Consider the following 21,458-nt stretch of genomic DNA (forward strand, 5'->3'; position numbering starts at 1 on the left):
ACAGTAACAGCAGAGTCAACTGAGACTAATCAATGAATCATGTAGAAGGAAAAATAACTGAGTGTTTGAGTCTGAGACAGATCTGCTTCACAGTGCAGAGTGTGTGTGATGTTTGATTTCAGCAGCTGATCTTCAGTCAACAGTTTCTGTCCACAGGAGAGACTCTCCCTCATACAGAGGAACCAGAGAGACTCTCCCTCCTACAGAGGAACCAGAGAGACTCTCCCTCCTACAGATACACAGAGAGACTCTCCCTCCTACAGAGGAACCAGAGAGACTCTCCCTCCTACAGAGGACACAGAGACTCTCCCTCCTACAGAGGACACAGAGAGACTCTCCCTCCTATAGAGGAACCAGAGAGACTCTCCCTCCTACAGAGGAACCAGAGAGACTCTCCCTCCTACAGAGGAACCAGAGAGACTCTCCCTCCTACAGAGGAACCAGAGAGACTCTCCCTCCTACAGAGGAACCAGAGAGACTCTCCCTCCTCCAGAGGAACCAGAGAGACTCTCCCTCCTACAGAGGAACCAGAGAGACTCTCCCTCCTACAGAGGAACCAGAGAGACTCTCCCTCCTACAGAGGAGACAGAGAGACTCTCCCTCCTACAGAGGACAGAGAGACTCTCCCTCCTACAGTGGACACAGAGAGACTCTCCCTCCTACAGAGGAACCAGAGAGACTGAGGAACCAGACCACAGCCCAAACCCAGCATACAGAGGTTCAGTGAATGTGGTCTTGAAGGTGTGGAGGTGGATCAGTGTGTCAGAGGAGACTCTGTAGAAGGACAGAGTGCCAGCAGGACAGTCCACATACACTGCTACTCTGTCAGAGACAGAGGAGGAGGAGGACCAGGAGGAGGAGGAGGAGATGGCTGTTCCTCTCTTATTGTGATGGACAGAGTAACCACTATAACTAGAGCAGATCAGACACCAGGACTGATCGTTCCTTCCAAACAAACAGCCATCACTGTTTCCTTTCCTTCTGATTCTTCTGTAACTCACTGATAAATAAGCTCCTCCTCTCCACTTGACCTCCCAGTAACAGCGACCAGTCAGAACATTTCTACTCAGCAGCTGAGGATAAGAGTCAAATCTGTCTGGATGATCAGGATATGACTGAACCTTCTCCACATATGTCACCTTCCTGTTGTCAGACAGTTTGAGGTTTCTGTTCATGGTGTTTGGATCCAGTTCCAGTTCACAGGCATCTGATGGAGAGAACGAGACACAATACAGCTGCAGTTTATCATCTGTTGATTTATTAACTACTTTACTGAAACCATTCAAACTTAAAGCGTCTCCATGACAACTGAGACACTCCATCACTGAGGAAGACCATGAGGTGTGACTGAAAGCTTTGGACATACAGAGTAAGTGAACCTTTAACAGTTCAGTTAGAACATGAACAGTCAACATGACAGTGATATTCAGTAATATTCATGTTTGTTCATCAGGTTTGGTGTAAAGTGAAGGTCTTTGCACATCAAGTCTGTTATTTTCATCTCAAACTGTCGTCTGTTACAAACACATTTTAGTCCAAATGCTCCAAACAGCTGAAGTCAGTATGAATGAATGAACTTTATCTGCAGGAGAGACATGAGGGACATTTTGGAGCAGGTAGCGCCACCATCAGAGGCGGTCCTGACTAGTCTTGCGCCCAAATCCTTCATCACACAAAAAATAAGATAAATAAATGAAATATAGTATGTAAACACCAAAGTAAATTACACACATCCGTCATCATACAAATGAATAAAATAAAATAAATAAATGAAAAATACTAATAATTAACGTAATCTGACAGACTTTCAACCTTTTTACAACTGGCATTAAAATGTTTTCTGGGTGATTAGATTGTTAGGCTAACCCTAACCCTGCTATCAGGGAGTGTTTGACCACATGAAAGTGCAGGTGTAAAGTTATTCATTTATTTATTGCATTTTCACATAACCCAATAACTTACATGTAGCTATAACAGGTCTGTATTAATTTATAAATATATATAAATATATTATTATTTATTTGGAAGCAGCAGTTTGTGTTGTGTGGCCTGGGATCATAATCATCACAGGTCAGTCTATCCCCCGCCCCCCCCCCCCCCCTTGCTTTTCCTCTGAGAATGAGGGTAGCCTATTAAAGCCCATAGATTGTATATAAGAGAAGTTAAGTTAAGTTAAAGCCTTGGATGTACATCCATGGCTGAGGCTGTATCTGTTGACTGTATGTTATCACAGTGGAAGGCTAAGCTCGAGCAGGTATGCGTTTTCACCATCCACACGACCCTGGGACCAGGTTTCAGAAAGCTTCGTTTTCAGGCAATGCGTTTACAGTATTCATTTGGACGATCGGCCAAAACGATGCAAAACATCTGCGTTTAAACCAAAAAGTGTCTCCGTGTGGATGATGGCCCCTGGGACTCACTCACAATCTGCTCACATCCTCTGCAGTCGCAAATTGACCCCCCCCCCCCCCCTTTGCCTTTTCTTCTGACACACACAACCTGTAAACATGACTCTCAGCAGAAAGTTGACGTGATAGTAGGGGCGCCTCATCGCCCACTGCACCAACTTGATGTGGAAATGAGCGGTATTAGTCTAGAAAACTGGCGCTTTTCTTCTTTTTGAGGAGTCGGACGGACTTTTTTTTTCTTTTTTTTTTTTTGAGAGCGCTCATGCGCCCCCAAGTAGATTGCACCCTGGGCGGTTGCCCACATTGCCCATAGCAAAAACCGCCACTGGCCACATTTATAAAACATTTCGCTTTTAACTCCTGAACTGTGACCAACAGAAGGAAATTTCTGTTTCATGGATTCATTGGTTCAAGATAAATGTCAGTTTAGGCCACGCCCATTTCTGACTAATCACATTTTCCATCAGTTTGAGCTTTTTTCACTTCTTTTACATATTTCATCTAGTTTTTCTCAAAGTTCTCATGAATCAAACTGAAAACACACTCACACTTCCTCACACCAGGTTTCAGTCTCTGCGGTCCACCATGGTCCATCCTGGAGGAAGAGACAAAGACACAATCAGCTTCATACACCTTCACTCATATCCACCATTAGACATGAACCACAGTCCCTCAGTTAGTCAGAGTGTCTGTCCATCTGTCCGTACCTGAGAGTGTCCACCTGTCTGTCCATACCTGAGAATGTCCACCTGTCCATGCCTGAGTGTCCACCTGTCCATACCTGACAGTGTACACCTGTCTGTCCATACTTGAGAGTGTCCATCTGTCTGTCCATACCTGAGAGTGTCCATCTGTCTGTCCGTACCTGAGAGTGTCCACCTGTCTGTCCATACCTGAGAGTGTCCAGTCTCCAGTGTGGATCCTTCAGTCCAGCAGACAGAAGCTTCTCTCCTGAGGCTCCTGGATGATTGAAGCTCAGGTCCAGCTCTCTCAGATGGGAGGGGTTGCAGCTCAGAGCTGATGCCAGAGAAGCACAGCCTTCCTTTGTGATCAGACATCCTGACAGACTGAACACACACAACAGTTTGTCTAATGAGCTTAAAAACATTCTCAACTCAATAAACAGGATTTTGTCCTTCAGGCCTTTATGTTGACACTCAGCGCCCCCTGCTGTATGTTGGTGTCATGCAGATACATTTTAGGTTAGTAGAAGGAGAGAAAGCACATGTTGCTGCTGGAGGATGAAACTGCTGAAGCTCAGAGTTTAATCTGATTCTGTTTTTACTTTGATAGAAGAAAGTTCTTTTAAGTTAAATATTGTTTGACAGAATTTCTGAAGACAGTAAGAAGATTTAATAGAAATTTATTGATGTTTGATGTTAATATTCTTAATTTTAAATGACGATCACTGCATATACGGAACACTTTCTGGCATAGACAACTTTATTTGATAGTAGAGAGACAGGACATTATGGGAGAGGGGGGTGTGACATGCAGAAAGGTCCGCCGGCTGGGACTTGAACCGGGATCCGCTGCATATATGGCTTGCGCTTGTTCTGGCAATATTTATTATCAAAAATATTTTAATAATTTATTATCTTTTATTATCTTTCTCTAGTTTAATCAGTTGTCTGCAGACGGACTCCTTGCTGTCTCAAGCGTGAGATGGCACAGCGAGCCCAGAGCAGAGGAAATAGTCAGATTATAATCAATACATTATCTAGTGAAAGGATGAGCAGAGCAGATTATATACAATAAATTAAATTATCTTGTTCTACCATCAGAACAATGTAAGCACAATAGTCACGTCACTATAACATACATGATGTCATGGTCAGCAGATTATGACACATACATACACCTAGTCATACCACCTGCACACCCAGAACATGACAGTATTTGTGTTGTATATTTTCTGTTATTCTTTTCATTATACTAGACTTTTATAGATAGATAGATACTTTATTGTCCCCGAGGGAAATTAACTTGGATTACTCGGGTTAAGGTTTTAAATAAAACTGACCTCAGAGTTTCCAGTGTACAGTTTCGACTCTCCAGTCCAGCAGAAAGCTGCTTAACTCCTGAATCCTGCAGGTTGTTGTTACTCAGGTCCAGATCTCTCAGACTAGAGGACTGGGAGCTGAGAACTGAGGACAGAGCTGCACAGCTTCTCTCTGAGAGGTTACAGTCAGTCAACCTGGAGAATTATTTTAATAAGTCAATTCACAGATCCAATATATAAAAACAGTAAAAGCTTGATGGGTAAACGTTTACAGACAGTTTAATCCTGACCTGAGAGTTTCCAGTGTACAATGTGGACTCTCCAGTCCAGCAGAAAGCTGCTTCACTCCTGAATCCTGCAGGTCGTTGTTACTCAGGTCCAGATCTCTCAGACTCGAGGACTGGGAGCTGAGAACTGAGGACAGAGCTGCACAGCTTCTCTCTGAGAGGTTACAGTCAGTCAACCTGGAGAAGAATCAGCAGAATAAAAGAATTGCAAACATTACTTTTCTTCATTGAGCAAAGATGAAACTACATTAATCTGGATAGTTCTGTGTGCACCTACAGAGCTTTGTTGGAGGCTTTGACCACTGGCAGCAGCCTCAGAAGAGCCTCCTCTGAAGCAGAGTATTTCTTCAGGTCAAACACATCCAGATCTTTTTCTGATGACAGTAAGATGAAGACCAGAGCTGACCACTGAGCAGGAGACAGTTTATCTGTGGAGAGACTTCCTGATCTCAGGTACTGTTGGATCTCCTCCACTAGAGAACGATCATTCAGTTCATTCAGACAGTGGAACAGATTGATGCTTCTCTCTGCAGACACATTCTCACTGATCTTCTTTTTGATGTACTCGACTGCTTTTGGATTGGTCTTTGAGCTACTTCCTGTCTGTGTCAGCAGACCTTGTAGGAAAGTCTTAGTGGTCTGCAGTGAAAGACCCAGGAGGAAGCGGAGGAACAAGTCCAGGTGTCCATTTGGACTCTTTAAGGCCTCGTCCACAGCGCTCTGGTAGAAACGTGTTGATTTGCCTCTGATCACTTCAGACCGCTGTGATGTTGTTTGTTTTGCTGCCAGCAGATTGACTCCAGACTTGATGAATGTCAGATGGACATGAAGAGCAGCCAGAAACTCCTGAACACTCAGATGGACGAAGCAGAACACCTTGTCCTGGTACAGCCCTCTCTCCTCTTTAAAGACCTGTGTGAACACTCCTGAGTACACTGAGGCTGCTCTCACATCGATGCCACACTCTGTCAGGTCTGATTCATAGAAGATCAGGTTGCCTTTCTGCAGCTGCTCAAAAGCCAGTTTTCCCAGAGACTCAATCATCTTCCAGCTCTCTGGACTCCAGTGTGGATCTGTCTCAGCTCCTCCATCATACTTGATGTTCTTCATTTTGGACTGAACCACCAGGAAGTGGATGTACATCTCAGTCAGGGTCTTGGGCAGCTCTCCTCCCTCTCTGCTTTTCAACACATCCTCCAGAACTGTAGCAGTGATCCAGCAGAAGACTGGGATGTGGCACATGATGTGGAGGCTTCGTGATGTCTTGATGTGGGAGATGATGGTGCTGGCCTGCTCCTTATCTCTGAATCTCTTCCTGAAGTACTCCTCCTTCTGTGGGTCAGTGAACCCTCTGACCTCTGTCACCATGCCGACACACTCAGGAGGGATCTGATTGGCTGCTGCAGGTCGTGTGGTTATCCAGAGGCGAGCAGAGGGAAGCAGTTTCCCCCTGATGAGGTTTGTCAGCAGCACATTCACTGAGGTGGACTCTGTAACATCAGTCAGGATCTCAGTGTTGTGGAAGTCCAGAGGAAGTCGACACTCATCCAGACCGTCAAAGATGAATACAACCTGGAACTCTTCAAACCTGCAGATTCCTGCTTCTTTGGTTTCAGTAAAGAAGTGATGAACAAGTTCCACCAAGCTGTACTTTTTCTCTTTCAGCACATTCAGCTCTCTGAAAGTGAATGGAAATGTGAAGTCTATGTCCTGGTTGGCTTTGTCTTCAGCCCAGTCCAGAGTGAACTTCTGTGTTAAGACTGTTTTCCCAATGCCAGCCACTCCCTTTGTCATCACTGTTCTGATTGGTTCATCTCTTCCAGGTGAGCCTTTAAAGATGTCTTCTTGTCTGATTGTTGTTTCTGGTCTGTCTGGTTTCCTGGATGCTGTTTCAATCTGTCTGACCTCATGTTCATCATTGACCTCTGCAGTCCCTCCCTCTGTGATGTAGAGCGGTGTGTAGATCTGATTCAGAAGGGTTGGGTTTCCTGCTTTAGCGATCCCCTCAAACAGACACTGGAACTTCTTCTGCAGATTAGACTTGAGTTTACGTCGACACTTTGCAGCACGACTTCCTGAATGAACAAACAACAAATGAAATCAGTGAGTGGATCCTACAGAAAGTCCAGAAACCTGAACATATAAGTGTGTCTGTGTAGTTTTTCCTCCTCCATTAGTTTTATTCAGCTCATCAGTGGAGGACAAACAGCCTCTGATCTGATGCAGATGTGTGCAGCATATTTACAGCAGAGTTTGAAATATAAACCTCTCCCATGTTGCCTCCATTTCCGCTCCATCATGTTAAATCTATTAAAATCCTCTTACTCTGCAGACGCTCAGCCAGCTCCTCCTGCTTCATTCTCCTCAGGAAGTGCACTGTGATCTTCAGAAATGCATCTCTGCTCTTCCTCCTCTGCTCTTCCTCCTCACCGTCCAACACCTCCTCATCCTCACTCTGACTCTCTAGGCATTCTGGGTAATCTGGACTCAGACCCCTCTGGACTCTCTTCAGCTCGTTCTTCACAAAAGTGAGGATGTTCTCCTCCAGCAGCTGGAACAGAAAGATAAAGTGAACATTTCATTTAAACTGGTAGAACACAACATGTGATTCATGTGTCAGTCTGAAGGCCTGCTGGTCTAAACAGAGCAGCATGGACACTGTTAGGACCTGAATGCTACTTTACTATTTCATCTGTGGTTGATGGAGTTAATAGTAAAAGGTGTGTTTGTACATGTACACACCATAAATATGGAGTCCAGCTGTGTTTGATGCTGCTGTGCAGACTGATCACTGGGAACCTCTGAGCTCTGCTGCTGAACTCTGTGGAGAAAACATCACGTTTAAGGACATTTAATGACTCAAATCTGCACTCAGCTTATTAAAGACGTTCTGTCATGATGACTAAATGAACTCCTGTAAATGCTGCTCTGATTACTGGATGTTAAATTCTTACCTTCTGACAGTAGGCCGTCCATCTTTAAACTTAATACCACGACCCATAGATCGGTCGCTCTTCATGGACACACTGCTGGGTTCAGGACAGTCTGCTCTCTGCTGCTGCATCCTGATACTAATGAAGGAGTGAAAAAGTGAAATGCTGTATCTTTTAATATTGTCCTAATTTGTCATCAGTGTTGACTGTGGTGAAGCCAATGACTATTTTTCACATTGTGAAGCCTAGACCCCTGAAATATGAACCAAGGACAACCAAGGAGGGTTGGACTCCGCCAGGGCTGCCCTTTGTCACCGATCCTGTTCATAATCTTTATGGACAGGATTTCTAGGTGCAGCCAGGGTGTGGAGGGGGTCCGGTTTGGTGACCTCAGGATTGGACTGCTTTTTGCAGATGATGTGGTCCTGTTGGCTTCATCAGACCGGGACCTCCAACTCTCACTGGATCGGTTCGCAGCCGAGTGCGAAGTGGCCGGGATGAGAATCAGCACCTCCAAATCTGAGTCCATGGTCCTCAACTGGAAAAGGGTGGAGTGCACTCTCCGGGTCGGGGATGAGATCCTGCCCCAAGTGGAGGAGTTCAAGTACCTCGGGGTCTTGTTCACAGTGAGGGAAGGATGGAGCGTGAGATCGACAGGCGGATCGGTGCGGCGTCTGCAGTAATGCGGACTCTGCACAGATCCGTCGTGGTGAAGAGAGAGCTGAGCCGAAAAGGCAAAGCTCTGGATTTACCAGTCGATCTTGGTTCCTACCCTCACCTCTGGTCATGAGCTTTGGGTCGTGACCCAAAGAACAAGATGGCGGGTACAAGCGGCTGAAATGAGTTTCCTCCGTAGGCTGGCTGGGTTCTCCCTTAGAGATAGGGTGAGAAGCTCAGTTATCCGGGAGGAGCTCGGAGTAGACCCGCTGCTCCTCCGCGTTGAGAGGAGCCAGATGAGGAGGCTCGGGCATCTAGTCAGGATGCCTCCCGGACGCCTCCCTGGTGAGGTGTTCAGGGCCCGTCCCACCGGTAGGAGACCCAGGACGCGCTGGAGAGACTACGTCTCTCGGCTGGCCTGGGAATGCCTCGGGACCCCCCAGGAAGAGCTGGACGAAGTGGCTGGGGAGAGGGAAGTCTGGGTTTCCTGCTTAGGCTGCTGCCCCCGAGACCCGACCAGGATAAGAGGAAAGAGGACGGACGGACTGTCTGTGGTGTTTGTGCCTGGTTCACCTGCTCCACCCCACATAACCCTAACCCATACAGCGATTTTTGAGTTCTTACCTTCCATCAGCAGGTTGTCCATCTTTAAACCAAATAGGACGATGCTTAGACCGGTCCCTCTTCATGGACACACAGCTGGGTTCAGGAGAGTCTGCTCTCTGCTGCTGCATCCTGATACAAACAAACAACAAATCAAAGAGTTTAAAAAGATGAATGTTGAGCAGACTGTCAGCAGCTGAAGTTTTAGAAGCAGAATGAAAATCAGTAAGAAGACAGTGGATGAGAAACGTTCTCCTGTTCATCAAAATGTCATCTGATGAAAGATGCTGTCTCATCTTAGTTGATTAGTTGACTAATCAGTGGTTGAGCTCTTTGTTAACTCACAAAGTTAGTAGTTCATTCTGAGTTATTGTGACTTATTATTCAGTAGTTGAGTGTCAGATGTGACAGTGAGTGTGAATAATGATGGTGGAGTGATGTGAGTGGAGAACAGTGATGGACAGTTAGAGATCCTCATCTCACCTCTGAGCTTTGGTCTGGCTGTCATGTTCCCCACACAGAGAGCTTTTAGAGGGAGGGACTCCCTCCTCTCTGTCCTCACACTGATCCATAGCAGAGAAACACCTTCACACAAACACAACAACATGTTCATTCATTACAACCAGCTGCACATCACACAGGTCTGCACTGCTGTCTAACATCCTGTCATTATTCATTCCACCACCAGATGGAGCCACAGTAACAAACTATTTAAAGACTTTCACTCAGCTTTAATGTTTAATAACTTAGTTTCTGAATGTTCCACTGACTTTTCATTTGCCTGATTAAATAACTGAATATCATGAATGAAAAGATGTTTTCAACAGTATTTCTGTCACCTTCTTTTAACACATTTCATAGTATATTATTATATGGCTTTTATTACCTGTTCATCACTAACCGTCTGACCTGTGAAACAAACTCTTTCTGTTGTAACTGTGGATTAGTTATTATAGTAACTGTCATAATGTTTGTCAGGTTCAAGATGACTGAATGAGGTGACCTTTGATACAACCAATTAAATGAATCAAACACACAATTACTGACTTCAAGAAACAGTTTTACAAAAACAACAGTCAATCACTTTAGTCTATTTATCTAAAGTTGAGTACAATGAATGTCATCGTACCCAAACCCTTTAACAGCCAGGTTCAGGTGTTGGCAGGGTGCTGAACCATAAAAGATGAGTCTAATCTTTATATTATATGGAGTACATACTGTATATTACATGTTCATACTCATATAACTCATTTCATCATTATATATATTTATCACTATAACTACCATCTCTACTGTTATCAGATCATTTTAACAGCTGCTGACACAAACATGATGAAAACTGTCGGCTACGTTTCCTTTAGATGCTGAAAATCATCTGAATGAAGCTGATGAGTGAAGGTGAAATATATCAGCAGCTTCAACCAGCCAGCGATAGTGCCATCAACATTTAAACAAGCAGCAGAAGAAGAAACATGTAACTCACAGCAGGAGGTTTTTAAGGTCTGTTGGTTCACAAACAGTCTCATCTCTCCGTGTTCATCTTTAATATGAAGTCTTCTTTAAGGAAATCTGATCACAGAACAGCAGCTCTGAACTTTGGAGCAACTGAAGTCAAACGTTAACAGACAGCATAAATATCATAAAGTCTGATCATAGTTTTATTAGTTGTGTCTTTTATATTCCAACAACACAAAAAGTGGGAAGATGGCAGACTGGAAGACTCACCGCACAAATGTTGGTGATTTTCCTCCATGTCAGCAAAATATAAACAGCCTCACAACAACTAACTCCAGTTCCACCACTTTATTTCACACACTGGTTCTACTGGGAGCTTTTCTCAACACTAGCTTATGTAGTTTTAATATTATTCAGGAATAATCAGAATTATCTCACATCAAGGAGCATTTTAATGCACAGCTCAGACATTACAATGTTAGTGGAGCAGCTGAAAATAATAAATGATCATTGATATAATCTGAATAAATATGCTCAGCTGTATGATGAGTAGTTTATCAGATGTCTGTATGATGGTTTGGTTTTCTACTTTTACTTTTTTACTTTTTTGTTAAACTAATGAAAAGACTAACATGTGTCCTCATAAACATACTGTCTTCATTAATGCTGCAAAAACCTCACTATCATCATACACACTGCCCTCAGATGAATGCCATTGCACCTGTGGGATGGGATGAGAGAGGAGGTATGGCGTTGATGGATGTCTGCCTGGTCTCTGTGGGAAGTTGAAAGACACTTCAGCCCTTCAGCTAACAGCCTTGCATCAGGCTTGTCCACCAGAATGTGCTTCAAGCTGGCTGGAGATTCACAAAAGGGGCATGAAGAGTGTTCTCTGTACCACTGGTTGAGGCAGGACGTCATAGGTGGCTCGAATGACGAAGTTGGTTCGATGTGATTTCATGTCGCACAACTCCTTCCAAGAGAACTTTCTCTTCTCAACCTCCTCCCATCGCATCCACTGGCCCTGCTCTGCTCTGAGAAACCACCTTTGCACGCCTCATAGCCTGCTTTTGTTGGTGTACCGCTACAACCACCAGACCTCAGCGCTGCGATGGGGTTGCTTTGTGCCAAGATGGTCGGCTCTCTCCGAGGCCGAGGCCTCCTCTTCCTTGCTGTACCTGACCAAAAATGTCCTGATGCTTGAGGGCTGCCTTTGCCTGCTGGATAGCAACAGCTGGGCTCCACTTCCTACCAGTTACCATGGTAGCAGCTGTTTGGGCGACATATCAGTCAATGTCATTTCCTACCTGACTTTGGAGCACTTTACTCCTCTCTTAGACTGGACCAGTTGTTTCTTTCAGACTCAGAGACAAGTGTGTGCCTTTTTCCCCTCCATTTATTGTAGCACCACATCCTGACTGATACCCATCATGATAATCAACCTTTTCTGAACCTCCTACTTAACTTGGTCCTTCGAGCTCGAGCTGACTATTGTCATGGATTCACAGACATTAGAAGGGAAACCTGACCCCCTCCTCATCTGAAAGATTATGAAGTCCAATATCCTAGAATTAGAGATGGTGCACTCCAAACATACAGATATACATGGGTTAAAGGATGATGGACGTGTGGATGACAATAAAAAGAAGAGGACATGATTGAATTTGATGATCCTGTGACTACTGGTCAGTTTACAATCATGAAGGAAATCTTGGTGACAATGAAGGCTATCCAACATCAAATGGACAAACGCACATGACCAAGTTGGAATTACATCATTTCAGGAGGATATATATCATATTATCCATTGTGTCAGTAAAGTGAGGATGCTTTCAACAATAATGTCATGAATAGTTTTTATTGATGATCAGATAAAATACATGTGAGAAGCACAAAAACACTGTGGACAGATGTTATTAGATTGAAACATGAATAGAGCTGCATGCTGCTCATTGGATCCTGACAGTAACAACAGCAGAGTCAACTGAGACTAATCAATGAATCATGTAGAAGGAAAAATAACTGAGTGTTTGAGTCTGAGACAGATCTGCTTCACAGTGCAGAGTGTGTGTGATGTTTGATTTCAGCAGCTGATCTTCAGTCAGCAGAGTTTCTGTCCACAGGAGAGACTCTCCCTCCTACAGAGGAACCAGAGAGACTCTCCCTCCTACAGAGGAACCAGAGAGACTCTCCCTCCTACAGAGGAACCAGAGAGACTCTCCCTCCTACAGAGGAACCAGAGAGACTCGCCCTCCTACAGAGGAACCAGAGAGACTCGCCCTCCTCCAGAGGAACCAGAGAGACTCTCCCTCCTACAGAGGAACTAGAGAGACTCTCCCTCCTACAGAGGAACCAGAGAGACTCTCCCTCCTACAGAGGACACAGAGAGACTCTCCCTCCTACAGAGGAACCAGAGAGACTGAGGAACCAGACCAGACTCTAAACCCAGCATACAGAGGTTCAGTGAATGTGGTGTTGAAGGTGTGGAGGTGGATCAGTGTGTCAGAGGAGACTCTGTAGAAGGACAGAGTGCCAGCAGGACAGTCCACATACACTGCTACTCTGTTAGAGACAGAGGAGGAGGAGGAGGAGGAGGAGGAGATGGCTGTTCCTCTCTTATTGTGCCAGACAGAGTAATGACCATCATCAGAGCAGCTCAGACTCCAGGACTGATCATTGTCTCCAAACAAACAGTCTTCACTTCGTCCTCTCCTTCTGATTCTTCTGTAACTCACTGATATATAAACGTCTCCTCTCCACTTGATCTCCCAGTAACAGCGACCAGGCAGAACATTTCTACACAGCAGCTGAGGACAGGACTCAAATCTGTCTGGATGATCAGGATATGACTGAACCTTCGTCACATTTGTCACCTTCCTGTTGTTATCAGACAGTTTGAGTTTTCTGTTCATTGTGTTTGGATCCAGTTCCAGTTCACAGGCATCTGATGGAGAGAACGAGACACAATACAGCTGCAGTTTATGTAAGTTAAGTATGAATGAACTTTACCTGCAGCAGAGGCATGAGGGACATTTTGGAGCAGGTAGCACCACCATGTGGACATTTATAAAACATGTCTCTTATTTTTTTTGTTCCAAGGTATTTTTGTTAATTTTTAGATTCTACAAAATACAATTTGATATACAGTTTAATATAGTCCAACAGACTTCAACACACAATCCTATCCCTTTACACCATCCCAAATGTACAACAACATCATACATCATTAAGTGTGATAAACAACAATTTGTAGAAGACACAAAAAGAACCGAATCGACACAGCCTGTATGCTCATGCTTCGGGTCGTTCAATAAAGTAATTGCAAAAGAATATTGTTTTAATGTTGTCGGCAGAGTCCAAACAGGAAGAGTAGGGCTAGGATGGGGAGAAGCACCATGGTTATGGTCCAAGGCCAACTGTAAAGAGAGGAAGAAGATGGTGGTGGCAGAGGTGACAAGGATGGAGGAAGAGCACTATAAGATCAAGGCTGTGTGATTCCAGCTCACAAAGGTGACCTGACACCCGCCTGGTTTGTTCACATTCACGTTTAGATGTGGCCTAGCCATATTCTGTTATAGGAGACATACATTTAAACGTATAGTAATATATGATGGATTTGATAAATTGTACATATACAAAGATAAACCTCCTCCAGTAAGACATTAACCGACAAACAAAAAAAGGAAAAAAAAAAAAATTAAAAGTTTGGTGTAGTGTTCTCCCATCCCCAGTCACCAATAGGAACGTGGTGACTACTAAACCCCTCGCAAAAAAATCTGCACATTACGTGCTTGTGAGAGGAAACGTTCGTCTCGCAAGTTGCTCTACTCTTGTCTAAATGTAAAAAAAGAAAAAAATCTCTGCTCACTAGCGCCCCTCCCCAAACATTTCTCTTTAAACTCCTGAACTGTGACGAACAGAAGGAAATTTCTGTTTCATGGATTCATTGGTTCAAGATAAATGTCAGTTTAGGCCACGCCCATTTCTGACTAAACACATTTTCCATCATTTTCAACTTTTTTCACTTCTTTTACATATTTCATCCAGTTTTTCTCAAAGTTCTCATGAATCAAACTGAAAACACACTCACACTTCCTCAGACCAGGTTTCAGTGTCTGCAGTCCACCATGGTCCATCCTGGAGGAAGAGACAAAGACACAATCAGCTTCATACACCTTCACTCATATCCACCATTAAACATGAACCACTCAGTTAGTCAGAGTGTCTGTCCATCTGTCCATACCTGAGAGTGTCCACCTGTCTGTCCATACCTGAGAGTGTCCATCTGTCCATACCTGAGAGCGTCCATCTGTCTTTCAATACCTGAGAGTGTCCATCTGTCCATACCTGAGAGCGTCCATCTGTCTTTCAATACCTGAGAGTGTCCACCTGTCTGTCCATACCTGAGAGTGTCCATCTGTCTGTCCATACCTGAGAGTGTCCAGTCTCCAGTGTGGATCCTCCAGTCCAGCAGACAGAAGCTTCTCTCCGGAGTCTCCTGGGTGATTGTAGCTCAGGTCCAGCTCCCTCAGATGGGAGGGGTTGCACCTCAGAGCTGAGGCTAGAGAAGCACAGCCTTCCTCTGTGATCAGACATCCTGACAGACTGAACACACACAACAGTTCATCTAATGAGCTTAAAAACATTCTCAACTCAATAAACAGGATTTTGTCCTTCAGGCCTTTATGTTGACACTCAGCGCCCCCTGCTGTATGTTGGTGTCATGCAGATACATTTTAGGTTAGTAGAAGGAGAGAAAGCACATGTTGCTGCTGGAGGATGAAACAGCTGAAGCTCAGAGTTTAATCTGATTCTGTTTTTACTTTGATAGAAGAAAGTTCTTTAAAGTTAAATATTGTCTGACAGAATTTCTGAAGACAGTAAGAAGATTTAATAGAAATGTATTGATGTTTGATGATCGTTAATATTCTTAATTTTAAATGACAATCACTGTGTGATTTCAGTAATTTAACCAACTTAATATCTTCCATCATATTTCTGATTTAATTTCATTCAAATTTGCTTTATATGTTCACTTCTTTTTTCTTAAAGAATTTTTCTGGCATAGACAACTTTATTTGACAGTAGAGAGACAGAACATTATGGGAGAGGGGACATGCAGAAGGGTCCGCTGGCTGGGACTTGAACTGGGATCCGCTGCATATATGGCTTGCGCTCTAACCAGTATTTCTGTGTTGTATATTTTCTGTTATTCTTTCCATTATACTAGACTTTTATAGACAGACAGATAGATAGATAGATAGATAGATAGATAGATAGATAGATAGATAGATACTTTATTGTCCCCGAAGGGAAATTTGTCTTGGACTTATTACTTAATGCACATTGAGTCTTCATTAAAGATTAAATGACAGAAACGTATATCCTGACTCACATGTCAAAAGAGTTAGTGAAACTGTATACTTGTAAATAAAACTGACTTGAGAGTTTCCAGTCCACAGTGTGACCTCTTCAGTCCAGCAGAAAGCTGCTTCACTCCTGAATCCTGCAGGTTGTTGTTACTCAGGTCCAGATCTCTCAGACTAGAGGACTGGGAGCTAAGAACTGAGGACAGAGCTGCACAGCTTCTCTCTGAGAGGTTACAGACACTCAACCTGGAGAAGAATTTTAATATGTTAATTCACAGATCCAATATATAAACACAGTAACACCTTGAAAGATAAACTTTTACAGATTACACTTGAATCAAGATCTCTCAGACGAAAATGAGAAAGAATATTTCGGCCCTAAACACCTTAGAAACACACTACCAAATGACATGCCTACTCTGGATGGCATTTCTCTCCCTCCAGCACCACTGTAAGGAACCTTGGAGTTATATTTGATCAGGATCTGTCCTTTAATTCCCACATAAAACAAATCTCAATTATATCTATCAATAAAGCCAGACAAAAGCAACCAGTTAACCAAACTACTACAACACTGCGCTCCCAGCTCATAGAACCTTATGAACCTACTAGAACACTGTGCTCCCAGCTCATAGAACCTTATGAACCTACTAGAACACTGTGCTCCCAGCTCATAGAACCTTATGAACCTACTAGACCTCAACTCATTCTTTTCAAGATTAGAAAAAGACAGTAGCGCAGAGCTAAAGAGCATCATCTCCACACTCCATCCTGATGATTCAACTTTTACCTTCAGCAGGGAAGAGGTGGTGAGAGCCCTCAAGAGGACCAAATCCAACACTGCAACTGGACCTGACAACATCTGTGGGCGGACCCTTAAGCACTGTGCTGGGCAGCTGGGGGAGGTATTCCAGCAGCTGTTCCAGATGTCCATGAACTGCAGCACAGTGCCCCAGAAGTGGAAACATTCCACGGTCATTCCCATCCCCAAGAAGGGCCCCACCAAGGTACTAGATGACCTGAGGCTTGTGGCTCTGACCTCCTTGGTGATGAACACGATGGAGAGGATTGTCAAAAACTCCATCACCAAGTCTGTTGAGCCATTGATGGACCCACTGCAGTTCGCATACAGGGCCGGCAGGGGAGTGGACGACGCCAAGATATTCATCTTGGAGACCATCCACAAACATCTGGAGACCCCCAACACCACCACCAGGCTCCTGTTTGCGGACTTCTCTTCTGCATTCAATACCATGCAGCGACACATCCTTGCCGAGAAGTTAATAACCCGGTTCAATTTGGATCACCAGCTCACCATGTGGATTACTGACTTTTTAACCAACTGGTCACAGAGGGTGCTTGTTAATGGCTCCTACTCTGACATCTTCCACACCTCCACCAGTTCCCTGCAGGGCTGTGTCCTATCACCTCTGCTTAACATCCAGCCAAACTGTCACCTGGTTAAATTCGCTGACGACACAGTCGTGCTATCTCTGCTCTCTAACCTAAACCTTCACCACAGCTCTGTTCTTCAGGACTTTATCACCTGATGTGAGGACGCCTGTCTCCAGCTGAACTCAACAAAGACTAAAGAGGTGATTGTTACATTCTCCAGCAAGCATAGAAAGCTGGCAGAGGCCATCACTACCACCATCCGGGGGGAACCTGTGGAAGTGGTGGAGGAATACAGGTACTTGGGCACAATTTTTGACGGCCTTCTGAGGTTTTCCGCGAACACTGAGGAGATCCTGAAAAAGTGCCACCAGAGACAATATCTACTCAGGAATCTGAGATCGTTTGGAGTGAATAAAGTCATTCTCCTGACCTTTTACCACTCCTTCAACCAGAGCGTGCTAACATTTTCATTCATCTCCTGGTTTTATTCCATCAGCCTGGAAGATTGGATACTTAGCATCACCAAAGTCTGCACTAAAATCATTGAATTTGTTTTTCACCAAGTGCTGCTCATGTGGGAATGTTGGGTCTCTTTAAATTAAACCTGAAGAGTTGGGTTTAGACCTGCTCTATGTGGAAAGAGCCTTCACATGACTTTGTTGTGATTTGGTGCTATACAAATAAAGATTGATTGATTGATTGAATCCTGACCTGAGAGTTTCCAGTCCGCAGTGTGGACTCTCCAGTCCAGCAGAAAGCTGCTTCACTCCTGAATCCAGCAGGTTGTTGTTACTCAGGTCCAGATATCTCATACTAGAGGACTGGGAGCTGAGAACTGAGGACAGAGCTGCACAGCTTCTCTCTGAGAGGTTACAGCCACTCAACCTGGAGAAGAATTAGTGGAACAAAAGAATTTCAAACATTTCTTTTCTTCATTGAGCAAAGATGGAACTCCATTAATCTGGAATCTTAGTTCTGTGTGCACCTACAGAGCTTTGTTGGAGGCTTTGACCACTGGCAGCAGCCTCAGAAGAGCCTCCTCTGAAGCAGAGTATTTCTTCAGGTCAAACACGTCCAGATCTTTTTCTGATGACAGTAAGATGAAGACCAGAGCTGACCACTGAGCAGGAGACAGTTTATATGTAGAGAGACTTCCTGATCTCAGGTACTGTTGGATCTCCTCCACTAGAGAACGATCATTCAGTTCATTCAGACAGTGGAACAGATTGATGCTTCTCTCTGCAGACACATTCTCACTCATCTTTTTCTTGATGTACTTGACTGTTTTCTGATTGGTCTTTGAGCTACTTCCTGTCTGTGTCATCAGACCTCGTAGGAGAGTCTGATTGGTCTGCAGTGAAAGACCCAGGAGGAAGCGGAGGAACAAGTCCAGGTGTCCATTTGGACTCTTTAAGGCCTCGTCCACAGCACTCTGGTAGAAACATGTTGATTTGTCTCTGAACACTTCAGACCGCTGTGATGTTGTTTGGTCTTCTTCCAGCAGATTGACTCCAGACTTGATGAATGTCAGATGGACATGAAGAGCAGCCAGAAACTCCTGAACACTCAGATGGACGAAGCAGAACACCTTGTCCTGGTACAACCCTCTCTCCTCTTTAAAGACCTGTGTGAACACTCCTGAGTACACTGAGGCTGCTCTGATATCGATGCCACACTCTGTCAGGTCTGATTCATAGAAGATCAGGTTGCCTTTCTGCAGCTGCTCAAAAGCCAGTTTTCCCAGGGACTTAATCATCTTCCAGCTCTCTGGACTCCAGTGTGGATCTGTCTCAGCTCCTCCATCATACTTGATGTTCTTCATTTTGGACTGAACCACCAGGAAGTGGATGTACATCTCAGTCAGGGTCTTGGGCAGCTCTCTTCCCTCTCTGCTTTTCAACACATGCTCCAGAACTGTAGCAGTGATCCAGCAGAAGACTGGGATGTGGCACATGATGTGGAGGCTTCGGGATGTCTTGATGTGGGAGATGATGGTTCTGTCCTGCTCCTTATCTCTGAATCTCTTCCTGAAGTACTCCTCCTTCTGTGGATCAGTGAACCCTCTGACCTCTGTCACCATGCCGACGCACTCAGGAGGGATCTGATTGGCTGCTGCAGGGCGTGTGGTTATCCAGAGGCGAGCAGAGGGAAGCAGTTTCCCCCTGATGAGGTTTGTCAGCAGCACATCCACTGAGGTGGACTCTGTAACATCAGTCAGGATCTCAGTGTTGTGGAAGTCCAGAGGAAGTCGACACTCATCCAGACCGTCAAAGATGAACACAACCTGGAACTCTTCAAACCTGCAGATTCCTGCTTCTTTGGTTTCAGTAAAGAAGTGATGAACAAGTTCCACCAAGCTGTACTTTTTCTCTTTCAGCACATTCAGCTCTCTGAAAGTGAATGGAAATGTGAAGTGTATGTCCTGGTTGGCTTTGTCTTCAGCCCAGTCCAGAGTGAACTTCTGTGTTAAGACTGTTTTGCCAATGCCAGCCACTCCCTTTGTCATCACTGTTCTGATTGGTTCATCTCTTCCAGGTGAGCCTTTAAAGATGTCTTCTTGTCTGATTGTTGTTTCTGGTCTGTCTGGTTTCCTGGATGCTGTTTCAATCTGTCTGACCTCATGTTCATCATTGACCTCTGCAGTCCCTCCCTCTGTGATGTAGAGCGGTGTGTAGATCTGATTCAGAAGGGTTGGGTTTCCTGCTTTAGCAATCCCCTCAAACACACACTGGAACTTCTTCTCCAGGTTAGACTTGAGTTTACGTCGACACTTTGCAGCACGACTTCCTGAATGAACAAACAACAAATGAAATCAGTGAGTGGATCCTACAGAAAGTCTAGAAATCTGAACATGTAAGTGTGTCTGTGTAGTTTTTCCTCCTCCATCAGTTTTATTCAGCTCATCAGTGGAGGACAAACAGCCTCTGATCTGATGCAGATGTGTGCAGCATATTTACAGCAGAGTTTGAAATATAAACCTCTCCCATGTTGCCTCCATTTCCTCTCCATCATGTTAAATCTGTTAAAATCCTCTTACTGCTCTGCAGACGCTCAGCCAGCTCCTCCTGCTTCATTCTCCTCAGGAAGTGCACTGTGATCTTCAGAAATGCCTCTCTGCTGCTCCTCCTCTGCTCTTCCTCCTCACCGTCCAACACCTCCTCATCTTCACTTTGACTCTCTAAGCATTCTGGGTCATCTGGACTCAGACCCCTCTGGACTCTCTTCAGCTCGTTCTTCACAAAAGTGAGGATGTTCTCCTCCAGCAGCTGGAACAGAAGGATAAAGTGAACATTTCATTTAAACTGGTAGAACACAACATGTGATTCATGTGTCAGTCTGAAGGCCTGCTGGTCTAAACAGAGCAGCATGGACACTGTTAGGACCTGAATGCTACTTTAGTATTTCATCTGTGGTTGATGGAGTTAATAGTAAAAGGTGTGTTTGTACATGTACACACCATAAATATGGAGTCCGGCTGTGTTTGATGCTGCTGTGCAGACTGATCACTGGGAACCTCTGAGCTCTGCTGCTGAACTCTGTGGAGAAAACATCACGTTTAAGGACATTTAATGACTCAAATCTGCACTCAGCTTATTAAAGATGTTCTGTCATGATGACTAAATGAACTCCTGTTAATGCTGCTCTGATTACTGATTACTAGTTTTATAACAAAGTTCAGGAACGGAGACCTTGCCTCTTACCTTCTCAATTTCCGCACTAGCAGTATTTAAGTCTCACCCTATCCGCTCTTCCCCCTTCGTCAGTTCGTCTCATTTCGAACAAACCACAGTCATGCACAGTCATCCCAGCTTCCCGGAGTCCTCGGCCCCCTTTCAACGTCAACAGGCAATCACCTCTCTACGTCTCCAGGGGAAGAACCTGAGCCGACGCTCCTCCCCGCCCACCCCCCTCTCTGTCCCGCTCGAGGTCCAACAGCCAAGGCCACTGGCGAAATGCAACCCGGTGCCAATCTGCTGCCAACTTTCTGACCGTCAACCAGCTTCGAAAATATCCGGCCGGACCATTGCCTGTCCGAAGCACGGACTCAACCCGTTGAACAGCACTTTTCAATTTATTTGTTTGTTTGTTCAGTATTCACTATCGTCCCGTGCACATGCATCCTTCCATCCCGCATCTTTTCTTCTTCTCTGGTTCTTACTTTTATCGTTTCTTGTCCAGCGGCTACTGCAGCTCCAAAACTAATGACCTTGACCTAGCAATGATAATAATAATAATAATGATAATGACAATGACAATGACAATGATAATCTTAACCGGTAATTATGTCCACCTCGCCCTTCTTATCCATCCGTCCACACGTAATTCCTCAGGGAACCGCATACATCATT

General features: G+C 44.6%; 2 protein-coding genes across 2 annotated transcripts; both read right to left on the reverse strand.

The window, feature by feature from the left end:
* Positions 1-659: 659 nt before the first annotated feature.
* On the reverse strand, positions 660-7,761 carry LOC128373146 (NLR family CARD domain-containing protein 3-like). The gene is made up of 7 exons (XM_053333453.1): positions 7,660-7,761; positions 7,440-7,505; positions 7,023-7,248; positions 4,975-6,772; positions 4,701-4,874; positions 4,440-4,605; positions 660-1,196 (listed from the first exon to the last, which is right to left on the reverse strand). The coding sequence occupies exons 1-7, from the start codon at positions 7,759-7,761 to the stop codon at positions 660-662; spliced, it is 3,069 nt and encodes a 1,022-aa protein (XP_053189428.1).
* Positions 7,762-12,744: 4,983 nt separating this feature from the next.
* On the reverse strand, positions 12,745-20,883 carry LOC128373229 (NLR family CARD domain-containing protein 3-like). Its single transcript, XM_053333554.1, has 8 exons — positions 20,848-20,883; positions 20,567-20,596; positions 20,147-20,375; positions 18,099-19,896; positions 15,787-15,960; positions 14,777-14,950; positions 14,436-14,482; positions 12,745-13,289 (listed from the first exon to the last, which is right to left on the reverse strand). The coding sequence occupies exons 1-8, from the start codon at positions 20,881-20,883 to the stop codon at positions 12,745-12,747; spliced, it is 3,033 nt and encodes a 1,010-aa protein (XP_053189529.1).
* Positions 20,884-21,458: the final 575 nt, after the last annotated feature.

The sequence above is a fragment of the Scomber japonicus genome, chromosome 1 (genome assembly GCF_027409825.1).
Source record: "Scomber japonicus isolate fScoJap1 chromosome 1, fScoJap1.pri, whole genome shotgun sequence".
Classification (NCBI taxonomy): Eukaryota; Metazoa; Chordata; class Actinopteri; order Scombriformes; family Scombridae; genus Scomber; species Scomber japonicus.

Bases quoted from the DNA above. Each gene is read 5' to 3' on its own strand.
- LOC128373146 (XM_053333453.1), bottom strand. From the start codon at position 7,761: ATGCAGCAGCAGAGAGCAGACTGTCCTGAACCCAGCAGTGTGTCCATG. The intron at 7,506-7,659 runs GTCAGAAGGTAA...GTTCAGCAGCAG, and splicing joins TTAAAGATGGACGGCCTACT to AGCTCAGAGGTTCCCAGTGA. The intron at 1,197-4,439 runs ACTCTGAGGTCA...GATGCCTGTGAA, and splicing joins GTCGAAACTGTACACTGGAA to CTGGAACTGGATCCAAACAC.
- LOC128373229 (XM_053333554.1), bottom strand. From the start codon at position 20,883: ATGAGACGAACTGACGAAGGGGGAAGAGCGGATAGG. The intron at 20,597-20,847 runs GTGAGACTTAAA...TCTGCACAGCAG, and splicing joins AAGGGGGAAGAGCGGATAGG to CATCAAACACAGCCGGACTC. The intron at 20,376-20,566 runs GTGTGTACATGT...CTTCTGTTCCAG, and splicing joins AGCCGGACTCCATATTTATG to CTGCTGGAGGAGAACATCCT.